This window comes from Eretmochelys imbricata, chromosome 5 (assembly GCF_965152235.1).
Source record: "Eretmochelys imbricata isolate rEreImb1 chromosome 5, rEreImb1.hap1, whole genome shotgun sequence".
Taxonomy (NCBI): Eukaryota; Metazoa; Chordata; order Testudines; family Cheloniidae; genus Eretmochelys; species Eretmochelys imbricata.
In genome coordinates this window covers 127,926,529-127,944,985 of record NC_135576.1, presented here as the reverse complement: position 1 = coordinate 127,944,985, position 18,457 = coordinate 127,926,529, and the positions used below count along the sequence as shown (strand labels likewise).

General features: G+C 40.3%; 1 protein-coding gene across 1 annotated transcript in view; it reads left to right on the top strand.

Moving 5' to 3' along the window:
* Nucleotides 1-18,098, top strand: part of DGKQ (diacylglycerol kinase theta) — a 169,913-nt gene extending 151,815 nt beyond the window's left edge. Inside the window, 4 exon segments of the mRNA XM_077818055.1 lie at nt 4,141-4,287; nt 5,492-5,603; nt 8,145-8,297; nt 9,613-18,098. Of these exon segments, the coding sequence (XP_077674181.1) occupies nt 4,141-4,287; nt 5,492-5,603; nt 8,145-8,297; nt 9,613-9,711 (511 nt within the window). The 3' untranslated portion in view covers nt 9,712-18,098.
* Nucleotides 18,099-18,457: the final 359 nt, after the last annotated feature.

Genomic DNA, 18,457 nt, shown 5'->3' with positions numbered 1-18,457 from the left:
GGATGATTTAATTGGGTATGGGTCCTGCTTTTGAGCAGGGGGTTGGACTAGATGACCTCCTGAGGTCCCTTCCAACCCTGATATTCTATGATTCTATGATTAACTTACACTTGAGGTTGTTTTGAAAGGTCAAACTCATAAGTAAAGGAGCAAGCCTGATGTCTTACATGTCATACATTTCTCTTTGATGTTTAATGGTAGATATTTTTAGTCGTATTTGGTGTGGCTACTTGTACAGATGGTCTTTAAGAACTTGACTGTTGCACTTAAGTTTGCTTGCTTATATGCAGTAATACATTTTGAACATTTTTCTTTTTTTTTTTGGAAAATCATGTTTGTTTTTTGTGTGGCATGGAGTATTGCAGTAGCTTTCTAGTGACTTATAATTGGTCAGCAGAGTTTATAATGTAGGGAGTATAATCATAATGACATTCTAAATAGCTTTTGTGTACCTTGAGACTGTTTTTCCTCCTCATATAGCTACAAGCACATAGCAGTTCATGTGCAATGTTCTAAGGAAAGACAGGAATAGGCTCCAAGTGTTTTTGCTGTAGGCATACTGAATTAATATTTGGAGCAGCTGCTAATGTCTCATTTATTTATTTGCTTTAGATGAAATGTAGCCACATGTACATTTACAATTCCATCTCTTCTGGTGATTTTTATCATGCTGCACCAAATTACAAATGTCTAGTAATGGGTGACACTATAGGAGCTTCTAGTGTCGTGTTTAAGAGTTGTACATGAGAGGAAAAAGGACAGATTCCCAAACAGAATGAGATTCGTGTGTAAACAGAATGAGATTGGCCGGTTCTTTGGAGATCTGTTTGGAAAACTGATTTTCGTTCCCACAAAAATCTATTTTTGTCCCGAAATGTCAGATGTGTTTGCAAAACAAAATTTTGAAGAAAAAAAATCATCTCATGTCAACTGAAATGTCCTTTAGATTTTGTTTTTCTATTTTAATTGGTTTTTATGTTAAAATACATTTCAAAATGAAAAGTCCTTTTGAAATGAAAAATTGAAACTTTCATTCCAAAAATGTCCTGTTTTAACATCTTCAAAAATGTGGTTGAAATAGATACGTTTCAATGAAAAATTTGGATTTTGTTGAAATGGCATTTTCTGACGGAAAACTGAGTTGTGATCTTCTCCACTCAGCAGAAGTACTTCATTATTGCTGCCTTTCAGACATAAATAGATTTGTCACAAATCACCTTAAGATTGTTGTTAATGGGTATATAATGACTAATCAAGGATTTGATAAAGCCAAAATTAATTTGTTTTATACGCCTGCCTATAAGTGCAGCTGCCAATGCTAATTGTAATTGTTTGTTTCTAGTATGTGTAATACACTCCCCAGGGAGCCGTGAACTATAAGCCATTGTGTTGCCTTTCCAAAGGAGAACTTTGCCCTGGCTTAAACTATGACACACCAGTTTTGGTAGCCTCACCAGTCAACTCCCTGAGACTCTGCCAGTCTTAACCTTGCCTTGCAGGTTACATCTGGTGCTCCCGAGGTCCCCAGAGACGTCTCTGCAGTATCCAGTCCCTCTCATTGGCAATCACAGAATTTATTAAGTCTGCTGTCTCCAAAGAGACAGAGCGTACAACTGCCTGTTGGCTCCCTGAGGATATGCTCTTTACCTTTATGCACAGCATGGGGATGGTTTTATAGTAAAACAAGTTTATTAATAAAGAGCATAGATTTAAGTGGCACTACGAGAAAGAAAAAGAGATAGGTGTGGGTACAAATAAAACAAAAGTAAAAACATGCTTTCTAGTGTCTACAACTTAACAGTTCACAGTCCTGGTCTCAGGCAATTTCTCACCTACAGTCAGTTCCCAGAGTCTTCGACCCAGATTGCTGAAGGATCCACCTTTCACAGATTCCAAGAGCTCTGGCCTCTTTTGTTCCTTAAGTGATGTATACATAAGGGCTTCTATCCCCTTCTTTTTATAGTCTAGTAAACCTTCGAAATGTGTATCCCCAGATAAGTTCTTCTCCCCTGCTGTGTGTTTCTTCCTGGTCACTTCCCAGCCTCCCAGTTGATTTGTATGTCAGTGTAACTTTCATTGCTCAGTTTACTTTGCAGACACAGGCAAACGAACGTTCCTTTGTCAAGAGCAAACTTGTTTATCTACTCTTCCCCCAAAGCATATTTTAGGAAAGTATTCCCAGCATGCGCACGCAACTCTTTACATGCCACCCGTAGATATATCACACAGTGATAGTAGTGACCCACATGATACCAGTTTTTACATGATACTTAACAAGACACGATGTTTGGCTAAATATTCTGACTGAGATGTGCAGAGTGTGTCCTTTAACAGTTGGCATAAAGGGGCTTTGGGGTCACAGACTTATTACGGCAGTCACCATGGTAACAAGCTAAGGACTTAAATGCGAAGGAGGTTATCAACGACTCAATTATTGATCGAGCTTCCCTGTTCATGAACTGTAAGTCCCTGCACCTGGTCTATCACCTTGGACTGCTTTTTAAAAAAGTGGTGGTTGTGGTCACCGCCACGTCAAGGTGCAGTTGTTCTGTTTACTGATCCTGAGGTACATGCTGCTCGGATGTGGTTGCTCTGCTCCTGCCTGTATCTGGGAGGCAAAACTGACATTCTGGTCCTCTCTCTAGAGAACCGAAATGTGTGAGGAGGAGTATTAAGGCGGTGGCATAACAGCCCTGGTGCTCCCTGGTGAAGGGACTTTTGACAGGGCCCCATGGAATTGTGCTGCAGAATCCAGCTTTTGTTTTAAAATACGTTTCTAGCCCTCCTTCTTGTGACGAGAACCTGGAAAATGTGAACTGATGCACGAGGTCTTCCTGAGTCCGCAGGAAGCACGACGTAACTCTCAGGTGTTACCTGCTTAGTTCACCAGGGCCCCGCTGGACACAGCTATTCCATGGCATTTTTTCCTAGAAAGCTTCAGGGGGAGGGATTTACCCGCTGAGACAGCCAGATGTCTCAGGCTTTATTTTCTGTGTGAGAGTCCTATGGAGTGTGCCTATGGGGGTGCTTACAGTTCATCTCTCCCAGCTACAGTATTAAAACACAACTTCGCCCTTACTGCATTTACCAAGCCATCTTTAAGCCTTCTCTAGACTAGGGGAAAGTATTTCCTCTGTGATATTTGCATGGCATGGTAAATCTGTTAAAAATTCCTAAACAAATAAATAGTTAGCTAATATGGAGGGTGGGGAGGTGGGTTACATGTTTTAATTAAGTGCTATTTAAAATATGTTAGCACACCCTACCCAGCTAATGTTTTTAAAGATGCTGTCTGACCGAGGAGCTGATGTAATCCCTGCTAACATAGTGTGGTTCTTTGCACCTATTTAGTGACTAGAGTACCACAGGGGTTTGTCTACTACTACTGTCTACAAGCTAGTGGATCTGATCCTTTAGTTCAAACAGTGGAGGCTCGTGCGTTTAGATCTAGAGATGCCTGCAGACGACTTATCCATAGCTGTCATTTTACTAACCTGATTTTAAACAGCACTTAATTAAAATGTATTTGCTAAAATAACATTTAAAAATATTGTAAACAAGGCATTAACCTTGTCCTCAGTTTTTTTCGCTGTAAAATTGGAACACTTGCAAGTAGCTACATCACAGAATTGTTGGGGGTTATCAGTATAATAAGTATTTAGAAATTTTTCTCACTTCAGCTTGGGCAGTTTATATTTTCAAATGACTTATTTAGCGCTCTGTTTATCCAGACTCTTGATGGTTTATGGGCACAGTGCCAATTTTAATTATTCCGTGTTTTCACACTCAGTTTTCAAAGTAGTCGATTTTGATTAAAATAAAATTATTTTCAAGCAGAAAGCCTTCTGAAAGGCAGTTCTGAATATTTACTTGTATATGTTTCCATGTGTTCTATGCCTAATTCCTAAATTATCTTTCTGTCTATTCATTAAAATCTATATGAAGTAACAGTTTATCACCTGAAATAGCTTGATTTGTTGATTAAAACAAGAAGACTTAAGTGTGGTTTTAGTTAAAGGAAACTTTAAATTAACGTGTTCCAAAATTAGAAGAAAAGTGTTAGCTTAAATGAGCATGATTAAAACAGTGCCACAGTATAGTGTCAAACCTTGCAGTGACAGAGTGCTATTCTGTTCATAGGTTTCACAACAAAGGAGTATATGTAAAAGTTGGACTGCAGAGGATAAGTCACACCAGAAATCTTCACAGAGATATAAAACTTAAAGTGGACCAGCATGAAGTTGAGTTACCAAGTATCGAGGGACTTATTTTCATTAATATCCCCAGGTAAAACTGTGAGAAATGAGTCTGTGTCGGTACACATCAAACACCCTGTTGTACTCACCAAAATCTCTGTGGTCAATAGAACTAGATGAAAGGGGTTTTCTTTACTTTTTTTGGCTGGGATTTTCAAAGGTGCGTAAGGCAGCTAGCTGCTCAACTGGTATGAGATTCGGACAGATAACTCGCTTCAGTTCTTCTGAAAGTCCTGGCCTGAGTTCATAGAAACTAACCCTTGTTTTTATAGTGCAATGAGAACCACTTTGCTATCTCTACTCCTATTTCATAACATTTGTTTCTAGTAACTTTTACCAACTCCCGCACATTGCATGCAGGCTTTCTTTTTGTTTGCACAAATGTGTACTAGTTACTGAAATGTGTGCCATTTAACTGTGGCAACTATCTTAAAAGGCTCTATTAATTAGGGTTCTCTGTAAAGAGAAGTTAATTGGCTGTACTTTTTGTTCTAATTTAGGTCATGGCTTCAAGAGTTAGAGATTTTCTCTCTTTTTAAATCTATTTTTTTTTTATTCCTGAGAGAACTAGAAAAGGAAAAAAATCATATCCACTGTTGAGCAGTAGCTGTGTATTGGAGATGCAAACATACTATTCTTACTGGAAATTCAAGCCTTTTCTAGGAAGTAAAATTATATTAATTTCCCACTGGCATCAGGATTTCAGGGGAATGATTTTGATTTGCTTAATTCTACAAAGCTATTTGAAGCCTAAATGTAATAATTTGATAGAGCAGTTTCTCAGTATTTAGCTTCCCTTCAACATATCATGTCTTCCGAAAGAAAAAACATATTGACATTACCAAAAATTCTGGTAACCTTCTGAGTAGTAATCATAAAAGTTAAGACTTCACAGGTTTAACCTGTGGTTTCCAGCAACCCAAAATGACATGAGGCTGTTTCCCTCTTATCCACTTTTCTCAGCTGAAAACCTACTTAGCCCTCCCCCACTGCTTTCACCTCTTCCCCCTTCCCTCCCCCACAGCAGTGTTATCAAGAGGTTACCAAATTTTAGGAAAGCAAATGCCGTGTTTTGTAAAGTGGAAAAGGAGAAATCCCTAACCCCACTCAAGGAGAATCTGTGGAAGAGCAGAATGGCTTCCTAAATTGTTAACCGATCAGATATTTGGATACTGCTTGAGTCTTGACAGATTCCGACATACTCTCAGCGGCCACGCTTGTGTGCTATGTTCCAGTTGGGGGTCTGGAGCTGATCTCTGGGGATCTGACCATGATAATCGATTTGAGAAACCAAGAATCGATGATGGCTTACTGGAAGTTGTGGGGGTGACTGGAGTTGTGCACATGGTAAGTTAGTGCTGAGCCTGCTTTTTGTTGGTTTGGGGGTACTGAGCAAGCGAAAACAGTGACTCCTCACTTAACCCATGTTAAGCATCTCTGTGAATTTGCCCTGTGGTAAATATTTTGCTCAAAACACCTTCAAAAAATAATTTTAGGTTGTAAAATGAAGCACTTAAAAGTCAGAACACAAATGCCAAGAATTGTAAGAATACAAAATATATTAGTCAAGTTAGATTACAAAAGTAGTTGGCTGTTATGCTGTGGGGCAGTGGCTGTGATAGCCATTGGAGAGTGGGCTTAGACAGCTTTTGAAGCCTGCTCTGGAAATTCTTGTTCAGGTGCCCAAATTCAGCAATATATAGAAGGAAGCTGGAGCTGGATGGTAAAAAGTTTGAGGCATTGAGGGGTCTGCTGTACCACTTGTTCAAGTAAATGGAAATACTCCCAGTGATTTCAGAGGGCTTTGAATCAAGCCCTGAAAGACGTCCGTATAAAGAATAGGACTGTTTAATTTAGAGAGATGTTAGCTGCACAAAACAATGAGAGATATAGATTAGGGCAGTCGGGTGCTTTTGTTTTCTCTCTTTCAAAATAGAAGTGGACGGTGAATGAAATTTCAAAGGCTGATAACTTAAAAAATGAAGTTAGAATAGGTAGAGATGGCTTCATTTTTTGCTTCCTTGGTTGCTTTATTAGGCTGTGGATCATTGGTACTACGTATATTGTTGCAGCTTACCAATTTGAAACTCATTTATTGGAGGTTTGCTTTTACATCCCCTTTCAACTTGTAAACTTATTCCACATTGTTCATAAGCTTCTCAATAAAATTATAAGGAGAAAAATGATAAAAGGAATTACTAACATAATACATTAAATAACCTGCGGCATTTAAGGTTATAAGGTGGATAGAAAGCTGGCTAGATTGTCGGGCTCAACAGGTAGTGATCAGTGGCTCCATGTCTAGCTGGCAGCTGGTATCAAGTGGAGTGCCCCAAGGGTCGGTCCTGGGGCTGGTTTTGTTCAGTATCTTCATTAATGATCTGGAGGATGGTGTGGACTGCACCCTCAGCAAGTTTGCAGATGACACTAAACTGGGAGGAGAGGTAGATACGCTGGAGGGTAGGGATAGGATACAGAGGGCCCTAGACAAATTGGAGGATTGGGCCAAAAGAAATCTGATGAGGTTCAACAAGGACAAGTGCAGAGTCCTGCACTTAGGACGGAAGAATCCCATGCACCGCTACAGACTGGGGACCGAACGGCTAGGCAGCAGTTCTGCAGAAAAGGACCTAGGGGTTACAGTGGACGAGAAGCTGGATATGAGTCAACAGTGTGCCCTTGTTGCCAAGAAGGCCAATGGCATTTTGGGATGTATAAGTAGGGGCATTGCCAGCAGATTGAGGGACGTGATTGTTCCCCTCTATTCGACATTGGTGAGGCCTCATCTAGAGTACTGTGTCCAGTTTTGGGCCCCACACTACGAGAAGGATGTGGAAAAATTGGAAAGCGTCCAGTGGAGGGCAACAAAAATGATTAGGGGACTGGAACACATGACTTATGAGGAGAGGCTGAGGGAACTGTGATATTTTAGTCTGCGGAAGAGAAGAATGAGGGGGGATTTGATAGCTGCCTTCAACTACCTGAAAGGGGGTTCCAAAGAGGATGGATCTAGACTGTTCTTAGTGGTAGTAGATGACAGAATGAGGAGTAATGGTGTCAAATTGCAGTGGGGGAGGTTTAGGTTGGATATTAGGAAAACCTTTTTCACTAGGAGGGTAGTGAAGCACTGGAATGCGTTATCTAGGGAGGTGGTGGAATCTCCTGCCTTAGAGGTTTTTAAGGTCAGGCTTGACAAAGCCCTGGCTGGGATGATTTATTTGGAGATTGGTCCTGCTTTGAGCAGGGGGTTGGACTAGATGACCTCCTGAGGTCCCTTCCAACCCTGATATTCTATGATTCTATGATTTATTACCTTAAGATAGCAAAATCCTATGATGGCAGAGCACTTAGCACTAGACTTTATTTGAATTTATTATAATATAGTTGATTCTGTATATGATTTTTAAAATTCTTTATTTTTAACTAATTTAAAATCTCATTATTTTCTATGGGTTTTTTAGGTGTCTTTTGAGACAAAAATATTTTTGAACAAATCCTAATAAATGTGGTAGGCTGAGGATAACAATTACTTGGACTCCTTTATAAATGTAGACCCCAATCCTACAAATAAGTTGGCAGCAGCAGGGAGCCCCTTTGACTTCAGTGGCGCTCAGATGAAGTTGAGGTCCATTGGCTTGGAGCCACCTTCTGGATCAGGGCCTTACTGCAGCATAGGGTTAATGCAGGTGTTACTTTTGAAAATTTCAGGTCATAATTTTGGAATCTTCTAGGGGGTAGAAACCTCAGACAGGAAGAGGCCAGGATGTACTCCAGCGCTGCAAAAGTCTTAAGCATGATATGCACCTGTCCTTGCTTTTATAAGGCTTATTTGTACCAATAAATACCAGAGAGTTTTAGAAAATAATGGCAGTTCTGATATTCTGATAGGGTCAAGTACAAGGCGGTCTGCGATCAGGGATTCGCATAGCCCAAGGATCTTACTTTCGTGTTACGCTTCTGAAACCAATACCTGTTCAAGTAGATGGAGAGCCCTGGATCCAGCCACCAGGCCAGATTATCATTTCTGTTGCAGGACCAAAGGTAAGCTTGCCTCGGCAGTTTGCCTTTTTGCATTAGAAAAATGTAAATGGTTGTCGTTAAAGTTTTCTCCTGTTTGTTTTTGTTCCTTAGTCTAAGTCATGCCATTTGTTTGACTCATCTCCTACTATTTGTCTGGCTCCTCATCCTCTTAGTGCATTTCATTTTTAAGGTACTAATCAACATAATGTGATCACTGTTGGATGAATATACGCTATGGAATCTACACCATGAAATTCAAAGAAGTTCACATATATTAGTTAAAGGGCCTGTCTGCACCAGCAAAACTACAGTATTGAGAGATCAAGTTTAAGAAAACAGTCCCCTGGGTGTTTGGTAATGTGGCTTAGCCTCGCATGAGACAGCAGGGAGCCATGTTCTAATTACATTGTTTGCGTTGCAGCAGATCAGGGTTATTCAGACAATCGAGGAACATGGTGTATGAGGGACAGTGCATTCCCTGTTCAGTGGTCAAGGAATCCATGGACAGAATTTAGCTAGCAAGAAAGTGGAGAAATGAGACGTATGAGCAACGGGAGGGGAAGGAGAGGAGCGGCTGGGGGGTTGTGAGTAAAGTGTCCCCCATCCAAGGAATTAAAGTTTCTGCTGACAGTGAAGCAGCCAAATGATTCGTTTGCACTGTCAGTGCATTTGATAACTCTCACACACACAAGTTCCTGCCACAGAAGTTCGTTGAATGACCCCTTTAAGAACGACTGCAGAAATCTGTTGCTACAGAAAGAGTTAGAGAAATCTCATTGAATGCCAAGCTTTTGTCGTGGGAAAAAAAAAAGAGGCGTTTGCAGAATGTGCCTTTATTATTTGAAAAGTACTTGCAGCTACACAGAGCTCTTCTTCAGATAAAAAAGAGCCCTGTGTAGCTCAGAAGCTTGTCTCTTTCACCAACAGAAGTTGCTTCAATAAAAGATATTCCCTCACCCGCCTTGCCTCTTTCAAAGTATTAACCTTTTTTGTAAAGAGGATTAGTGTTTAAAAACTCTTCCCTTCTTGCACGAGAGAGAGAGATACACATTTTGTAATTTGGAGTCGCTCTACAGAAACTGCTCTGAAATGCACAAAGTAAGCAAATCAAAAATTAGGCTTTTCTTGACTCTGTTAGTCGTCTTGGGTGATATAATTATAAGAGGTTAAAAAAGACAAGTGAGAGTTAAGTTAGTAGTATCTTTATTAAATTGCTTTTCTGTTGCAGCATTAATGTATATTTTATTCATTCCTAAGCATACCTTTCTTAAATTTGCTTGAATAAAGAGATGTTTTGTTGCTTTCGTTTATCGTCTCTACAAATGTTTTATTGAAGGTCCACATGTTGAAAAAATCCAAACAGAAGCCAAAAAAAACTGGAAGCTTGAAAGAGACAAGAACGGATAGTGTCTCAGTCACTGAAGTGGGACGTTAAATGGAGCGGACCTTTCCAGAACAGAAGCAGCAGAACTGCTGTCGATGAAAGGAGCCTGCACTGTACAGCTGGGTGCTGGGGTTTGGTAAAGAAGGGGTCCTAATGAGCCTGCCCTTTATTCCATTGTAATAGTACTGTGTTCTGCTTGTTTTGTTAAATGATTGTGCCTCATTAGGTGGCTGATGCACACCTACTTGTATACCACTAATTTCATTCGAAATGTTTGCCTGTGGTAGCCTTCCCTAAAGCACTGCCCAGTACCAATAGATAACACAGATCTACCCTATGGAGCTCTTCACGCTTGGTTTTGCAGAATTTTCATTTTGTTAAGAAATTTCTTGCCTTTTTCTTACATAATCTTCCATCGAGAAATCATCACAAGGTTCTGTTAAAGTAGCCCTGAACAACAGTCTTCCAAGAAACAGAAGAGTAGTGGTTGCATCTCTTTGCTGTTGTACTGTGACCTTCCTGGGTAAGGCCAAAGAACACAATTTGAGGCGTTGCAGTTTGAGATCATGTTACTCGAGATGAATGACTGTCGTGATAATGATCCCAACATGAAGAGTGCCGTGTGCAGAGGAGAAAACCTGTGCTGAAACGCTCAAGTCAAAATGGCTAAGACAGGATAGTTTCAACATGGTTTACTAGGATAAAGTAAATGGGGACAAAAATCTGCTTTAAACAGTTATGAAATGGTCTAGCCTCTTTCAGACATCAAACACTGTGGAAGGGCTGGTAAAGTTCAGCAGCTATCTCTTGACTAAATGGGGGCAAAGTTTGCCTCAGTAATATATGTAGATGACAGACTTCTTGGGCTCTTATTTTTCTCCCCCGCTGCATGTTCTACCTTTGGTGACTCCGTACACCTCCACAGGTCCTCATTGGTCTTGTTTCAAATTCAATTTCTAAAAAAAAAAATGCCCTATGTGTAAATGTATTGTGACTATGACTTTCCATACGAGCTCCAGAGACTTGAAGAATGGTTACTAATTCTGGTAAAAAGCTGCTGAAAACGACTGTTTCATTGATTATCAGTTCACTAAGGCTGTTTCTCTACAAGGGGCGTGATTCCCTTCCTATGCTAGCTCGATGAAAGCTAGCGTGAGTGTATGTAGTAGTGGAGGCATGGCTGAACTTCACCACGTACAAACCAGCCTGAAATCGGCAGGCATGTGCTTGGCACAGCTAAGCCGTGCCTCTGCTGCCTGTGCTACGATGGCTACGCTACTATTTATATCTGCACTGGCTCTCATTGGGCTACCGTGAGATGTGTTCGCAAGCAGCGAATTCACACCCCTGGCTTGTAGTGTAGACGTAGCCTACGATACGTGAACATAGAGGCAGGCTAACATTAAATGGAAATACACAATAATTTAATTAATAATTAGTTTTCTTATGATGCATAGTGTGTGTTCAATAAGACTGTACGTCTGGCAATATGTACGTCGTTGCTGTAGAAAATGCTGTGACTTCAGATGACTGAGTATTTAGCAATAAAGTAACAAAAGGCCTATTTTCCAGTATACTTCTGAAAACAGCCTTCCCGCAACTGTTTAGCCATGGTTCTTTCTTGCAGGCTGCCAGTGTAGCTTAGCATTTGGGGCATGGAGAAGGGGTGTAGGCCCAGATTCTCAAAGCTATTTAGGCACCTAACTCACATTGATTTCAGTGGAAGTGGAGCCTGAATACATTTGAGGATCTGGGCCATAGTGACTGTACTGTAATCTAGCTGGACCAGTGTGTGTTGTAAGCCCAGGTTAGGGCATGCCAATCCTCCCAGAAAGGTGATCTGACTGCTTGCCCACCTGCTGAAGACTGATGGGTCAGGGTGTTTGAGAATACTGCCCAGCCCCAGGGCTAATGTGCTGAAGATCTGGTAGAACACTACATCTGTTGTCAACAGCCATTCCCGCATGGGCCTTTCTAAACACCCCTTCTCTTTGCTTCACTCTCAGCTCACCATGGTTCTCTGGTGAGCTAAGTCAGGTGGAAATGAATGGGCTTGAACAGCAGTGTGGAAAGATGCAGAACAATTGTGGTGGAAGGAATTTGTACAGTTCTACCCCACACAGGGAAAGGTGACTAATATCTTTCAGCATTGTGTACGGTAAGTCCTTGACCAATGGAACTGCTCCCAGCTATGTCCTCATGAACCTGAGTCCTATTAGCAGGCGACAAGGCACACTTACCCTTGGCTGTAGAAAGAACTGATGAAATACATTACAGCCACCTCTGCTCGGGGGGCAACAAATCAGAAAAAAATGGTGACCGTACTGGTAGCATGGCTCAATCACTCAAGCAGAGGCTCTGAAAAGACTCTTACTGTTGCTGCTTGTGGAATGGACCTTTGAAGCCATGTCCCACGTGAGGGCTACCTCCAGAATGGCATTCTGTAGACTGTGAAATGTGCAAAAGCCCAGCCTTTGTTTAGCAAGCAATTGATGCCAGTGTTCTTGCCAGCCATCCCCTTTTCACGGTCTCCTCAGCGAGTGGTTGCAAGTCAACGCCCGCAGCAGTTGTTTTCTACCAGTGTTATAGACACCTTCTAGTCATGCTTCAGACGTGGCTAAGACATGGCAGCAGCTTTGATAATCAGCTTATTGCCACGGACAGAGCTGAAACTTCAGTGCAAATGCGGTTTGATCGAACAACAGTTTCTACCATCCGTCATCAAGAGATGCTTTTTACTCACTTATGGGACAGCTGCTCCTTTTCCCCGCGTGTTCTGACCTTAAGAGTGCTACAGGACTCCATCCCCTCTTATTCAGCATCAGAACAAGATTTCTGTTGTGAGTGAGATATCTGCATGCTGATGGTGCAAATATTTCATGTGCATCTTTCCTCTTCTAACACAGCATCAGCTCCACTTCGGCACTTGGAAATTGGTACGTGCATGAAAAGCAAGCGGCTTGAGCTCAGCTTCAGTGTGGGTACTTCTGCTGATAGTGGGAGGAGGAAAGCATTGTATTTCAAGCTCTCTGCTCTCTCAGGGTGAAGTCAACAGACTAAGGAAATACATCACTGCTCATGGGTACCCAAGGCACAACAGTGGCCAGGAATGCTGCTTTTAGGTAGCTGCTTTTAGCTTCTTTTAAGTAGTTGAGAGATCAGTTCTGTTCTCTTTGATGCAGCCTAGCTATGGACATGAATGTTTTTGTCATCTGCAGACTCTACCTGAGTTGACTGCAAAGACCATGCAGAAACAGAAACCTCTCTCCTCCACGGGCCACACCAGAGAGCCTGTCTCACCAGTGCGCCATTCCTACACTGGCTCCAATTGATACTCTGGATCTGTTTCATGCTGCTAGTCCTGACCTTCACAGGTCGTAATGTGCTAAGTCCTGTCTCACTCCCCCGCTGCCCCATTGCAGTGGCTGTTATCTGAAATAGTGTGGTTTACAATCCCAAAGGTGAAACTCTTTGCACAGCATATTTTAAGTGGAAGACGTTTTGGCTGTGGAATTTCCTGCCATCTGATTGTTATAAATGCCAGACTCTTTCCACACTTAGAGCACAGTGCAAGATCCATCTCTTTGTGCATACCTCCCATAGTCTGGTGCAATAGTGCTTTCCTGGCAGGCAGCCACCAGAGAGGACACTGATAGGGATTGTGTGTTAATAGAAGAAGTGATGGAAGCTTCTGGTCCTTGCTCATGCAGAAATGAAGTCTGATGTATGTGGTATCTAGACAGTTTGGTGATTGGCACGTTGGAAATGAAAATAGATACTTTTTTTAAAGCTTAATGTCTCTTTGTCTGATTCTGAAATATCTTCTGTATGTTTTCAACACACAACAGATTTTTGGGCAAGTGGAATGGAAAACTGAATATACACAGAATAAGCAAACCAATTTAAAAACAGAGAAGAATTCTCTGGAGTAACCATTTTTAAGCTGTTTCAATTTCAGGTATTAAAAAGGCTAAGATGCTTAGGGAATTGTAGAGCTGTAGTTTTGTTTTCATCAAACTTACACCTGCTGTGTGTGGGGATAGGGTTAATCATGTACAGTCTTTGCATTCATATTAATTACTTGGAGGCTTCCCTGCAGAAAGGTGGCATTGCTTATAAGTTACGTTAAACATGTGTAACAGCTGATAATTAGGTTTTATGTAAATCCAGTGAGATAATGCAATATAATTACATTTTGATGTTTTAATGCATGGTTCATACCATTATCAGCTCTTAGTGGAGAATGTTGTAAAATGTGATAATTATATAAACTTACGGTAGTTCCCCAGCCAATGCTTAAAATAGCATTAACAAATTTGAAGCTAGAGTGGTTTAGAAAACGTGGTGCAGAGAGCTCAGAAACGATATTGGGAGTGAGGTGAAATCCTGGTGTGGCTGGGTCATGCTTGTGGGTGGTCCTTGTGGGCTCATAGGGAGACATACACTGTGCTGTCCCAAGCACAGGCTTGATCCTTTGTCGAGGCCCCTCTCTGATGACCTCCTCTGCAAGCCTCGGGGCATACTTGTATTGCCTGTCCTGCTTCCCGCTTGGAAAGATGCATTTGGCCTCTACCTCCTGGCTTTCCAGCTCTTGTCAGTAGGGGAGGAGAAGGGGGTCACTAAAAGTGCTATTCAATATCTCAAATTTCCAACCCAGGTAAAATGCACGTTTAAGGTATACAGTCATAGATAAGTATGTTATCGAATAGTACAGGGGAAGGATAAAATGTCCGCTCTGAGTTTTAGCCATAACTTCACAATTTCTGGCTTTTATGGTTGTAATTTATTCCCTCAACATTATTCCAACACTTATGGTCTGGTTTAGAGTAGTATAAGCTTCTACTTAGTGATGCTTAATCTAAATTGATCTTTGTGAACGGTCAGTGACTTATTTTGCCAAAAAATGACCAAGTCGTCTGGGTGAATTGAACATCTGGTCACAGTATATCCTCGTGTGGATTTAGCTGGGTGACTACGTTCTGACATCATTTGCTTCCGATCCTTATTGATAACACATGAGTGGTCTGATTATCATTGGACAATGTGTTGAGCCCCTACGTGCTGGTCCGTGAGATACACTGTGTCATTAAGATTCCCAACACAGACCTCATGGATCTAAGGAACCTGCATTTTTAACAAGATTCACTGGTTATAAAAAGCATCGGCATATATTTTAGCTTTACCTCTGTATATCTTCCTGTAGATTTAAATCAGGCCCTGGATATTAAACTAAACCACAACCCTTCATGTGTAATACATTTAATAAAAAACTAGGAAAATCTTTTAGTAGTAACTCTTACGGATATTTACTCATTAATCCTTCATATCCTATACAAGCTTATTGTGTAAGTGGCATTTTTATCTACTCAGTCCAGACCCTAACTATTGGATGAATGTTTGAATGGTGGATGTGTTTATGCATATATGTGTTTTACCCAGTCGCCCACCTATTGTTGTGTGAGTAGAGTCATTGCTAAACATTGTCTAATGTAAAACAAAATTAAACCATTGTAGCAAATGTATAAACCTGGGGTAAATTGTTGAAAATGGTAAGGTTTAACAACGATAAAGCTATAGCCGTGCAAATGCTTTAAAACGTACCATAGTGTTGCCTGATGCTTTGTGTATTTTGTGCAGCCTGTTTATCGTTCAGCTGTATATTTTTTTGAAAAGTGCAGTATGACGACCTGGAAATAGAAATTTTTTCAGTCTACAACACAGGCTGCTTTCACACCGCCACCACAATGACTGTGTGCCTCTGCCATACTCTGTGGGTGCCTCCTTCATGTCCTTTGTTCTCAGCCCTTCTGCTGAAACTGATGACTAATTAGTGCCAATTCTGATGGTGCTGTTTGATCTGAATGACTGTTCACTAGCAGCGGGTATGAGACCACCCACTCATTTCCACTTACATCCTTCAACAGCCATGAGATGCAAAGATCTTCAGTTACTACTGAACTGGCTCAGATTCCTATTGGGAACTTTGGCTCATTTTCAAACATAGATCCCATATTGTTTGTGTTTCCATTATTTTACACACATTTTGCATTTAACAAGTAAATGTGGAACAGACATTGTTTAGTGTATGGCAGAACTGCCTTTTTGTGTTTGTAGTGTAAATAAGGAAAACCTTTTTGCAGACTTAAAATGCACTTTCAGGTTAAAATACAAAGAAGTCTGTAGAATGCCATTTAAAATGCTAGTTATTCTTGTAATTGTACCATTCCCTAGCATCCATGTCACTGAAATTACTGTACTGTCTTTTAATGCCCCATTAGGGAAGGAGAGGAGATTGTAACATTTTTGCAATACATATTTATATCTAACTGACTGAAAGTTCATTTAAACTTTAAACCATTATAAATTGGCTATGGCCATTATAAACTATGAATTAGTTTAATAGACTCATTTTTATAATGCATGAGATTCATTTTAAATTTATTTATTATGTTAACAGCTAGTTAATTTGACACACAGGGTGTGTGATAAGAAGTCCAACTGAAAGGCCTTCACTTCTTTGACCTCTCTGTGCTTTGGCACTGACCAATGTAAAGGCATTACATGGAATGCAATGGTTTAAACACAACTTATTAAAAATTGTTTCTAAATGTCTGATTAGACCAGCAGTTTCGATGTTTACAGATTGGTGACTATTGATTGTATGCACCCTGGTTCGCTTTTGACACAGTGCACTGGTTTATATTTTGGAAGCGTTCTTTCTACTTCCCATGCCCATGAGTGGAATCGTTGCCTTTTGAGTTTGGGCTCTTAAGTAACTCTTCAGAAATATATAAGTGTGGATTTTCACTTTTCTGCTATGAACTGATAGAACCGACTTTGTGCTGATAAAAGTATTAGATTGAACATTTCTTCCTAAAGGACAAGTTTATTTTTGATAATGTATAAGATGGTTTTATAAACAATTAAGTAGTGTTGAAAAAGTTGGTATGAGCTCTTGAAACAAGTGTATTATCATGATTTAAAAATCTATTTCAAAGCAGATAAGCATTTTTTCTTTATAGAGCAGTGAAATGATATTTTCACTACCCTTAGTTCTGTTCTATGTTTAGCTTATCTATTAAGAGGAAACTTATTCTCAGAAGATATGGCTTAATTTATCTTCAATTTATGCTGTATTGTGCTAATCACCTTGACCTTTTACGCTTCTCTTGTAGCAATTCACAATATAAACACCTGTTTAAGAGGCTTAACTTTCCATCTATGAATTCCTACAGATGAAAGGACAAAATTGTGACAATTCTAATTATTACCCTGTCTGCCTAAAGTGAATGTGCCATGCAGCCATCCTTTGCTTCCAAAGGCAGCTGTCGCTTGGGCCAAGTGTACACCAGTAAGGGACACAGAATCCTATATTGGGCAAATGTTGCTCTCGCAATTGCTCTCCTCCCTTTATGCTTTTAAATTTGCCAAATAGGGAGTAGCAAGAGGTGCCAAAGAAATTAGTGAGTAAGTATTAAAAGTGAGCAAATATAGGTGCTTGGAAAATCTAAACCTAACTCCTTTAAAGCAAAATCCTGTGAGGTCTGTGTCATAGAAGTAGTTGGCTCATTTCAGCTTTTCAAAAGTGCTAAGAGAAAAATTTTAATTGGAAATGGCTGAGAGACAAACAGTAAGATACCTCGGTGAAGTTGTAGATTGAGATGGGGGGTGGTGGAGGGATCTGATATCTTGATATCAAAATCAGAGAAGCACATGTTCATTCCCTTTGGTTAGCCATAGAAAAGTTTGATTATCCTCCTGTACGCAAAAGTTCCATTATGTGGTAAATTATCATTAGCTGAAAAATTGTGGTGTTTTCCATTTCCAAGTGGTCCAAGCAGCTGATTTCATTGGACTAGCTCTTTAACAAGTTTTTAAAAACAAGGTACTTCATGATGTCTTATGGCATTTCTTGTGAATGTTGTAACGTGTTGGGCCACGTGGATTACACCGACAAGCTAAGCTAAACTGACCATTCGGCTAGTGTGAAGTGCTTATTCTCTGTTCTTCTGCCTGATGATTCTTAGAAACAATTTGTAGAAAGTGTAGCCATTAATGAGGTTGAATTCTATTTCTGTGTTGTGTGCCTCAAACTAATAAAGCATATCACACGTGTTTACTTGTGGTTTGATCTTAAAAAAGATGGTTTTCATGGTGTAACTAGTTTCTAGTTTTCTGCCTTGCAGACCACTGTGCTGGTAGTCTGTCTCTATGAATTAATGTTCCTAAAATGTAGTAACTAAAAAATAAAAAGAGGTGGACTTTTCTTTTATATTTAAACATGAGTTTGTCCTCAGATTATGTTCTTAGAATAATTCTGTATATATTTTGCGATATGGTTTTGTGTGTAATTTTGACTGTACATTTTGCACTGATTGAAATTCTGTATTCTAAGTATAATTTGTGAGTACCAGAGATCTATAACTAGAATTTATGTCTGTGACAAATATAATTGGTAATTTCTGTTACAGCCTGGATGTGTCTGTGTGTGGTGGTTAAAAATTTCTTGTTACAAATGGTGAAATGTGTTTCTGCAAAGAGCAAACAAACTTGCTTTGTTTCACTCATTCTCCAGACACTGCTTGAATGAGCATTTTACAGTTCAAGTGTCCAAGAATACCTAGTATTCAACATAACACAAGAATGGCCATAGAGGGTCAGGCCAATGGTCCATCTAGCCTAGTGTCCTGTCTGCCAACAGGGGTCAGTGCCAGGTGCTTCAGAGGGAATGAACAGAACAGGCAATCATTGAGCGATCCATCCCTGTTGTTCACTCTCAGCTTCTGGCAGTCAGAGG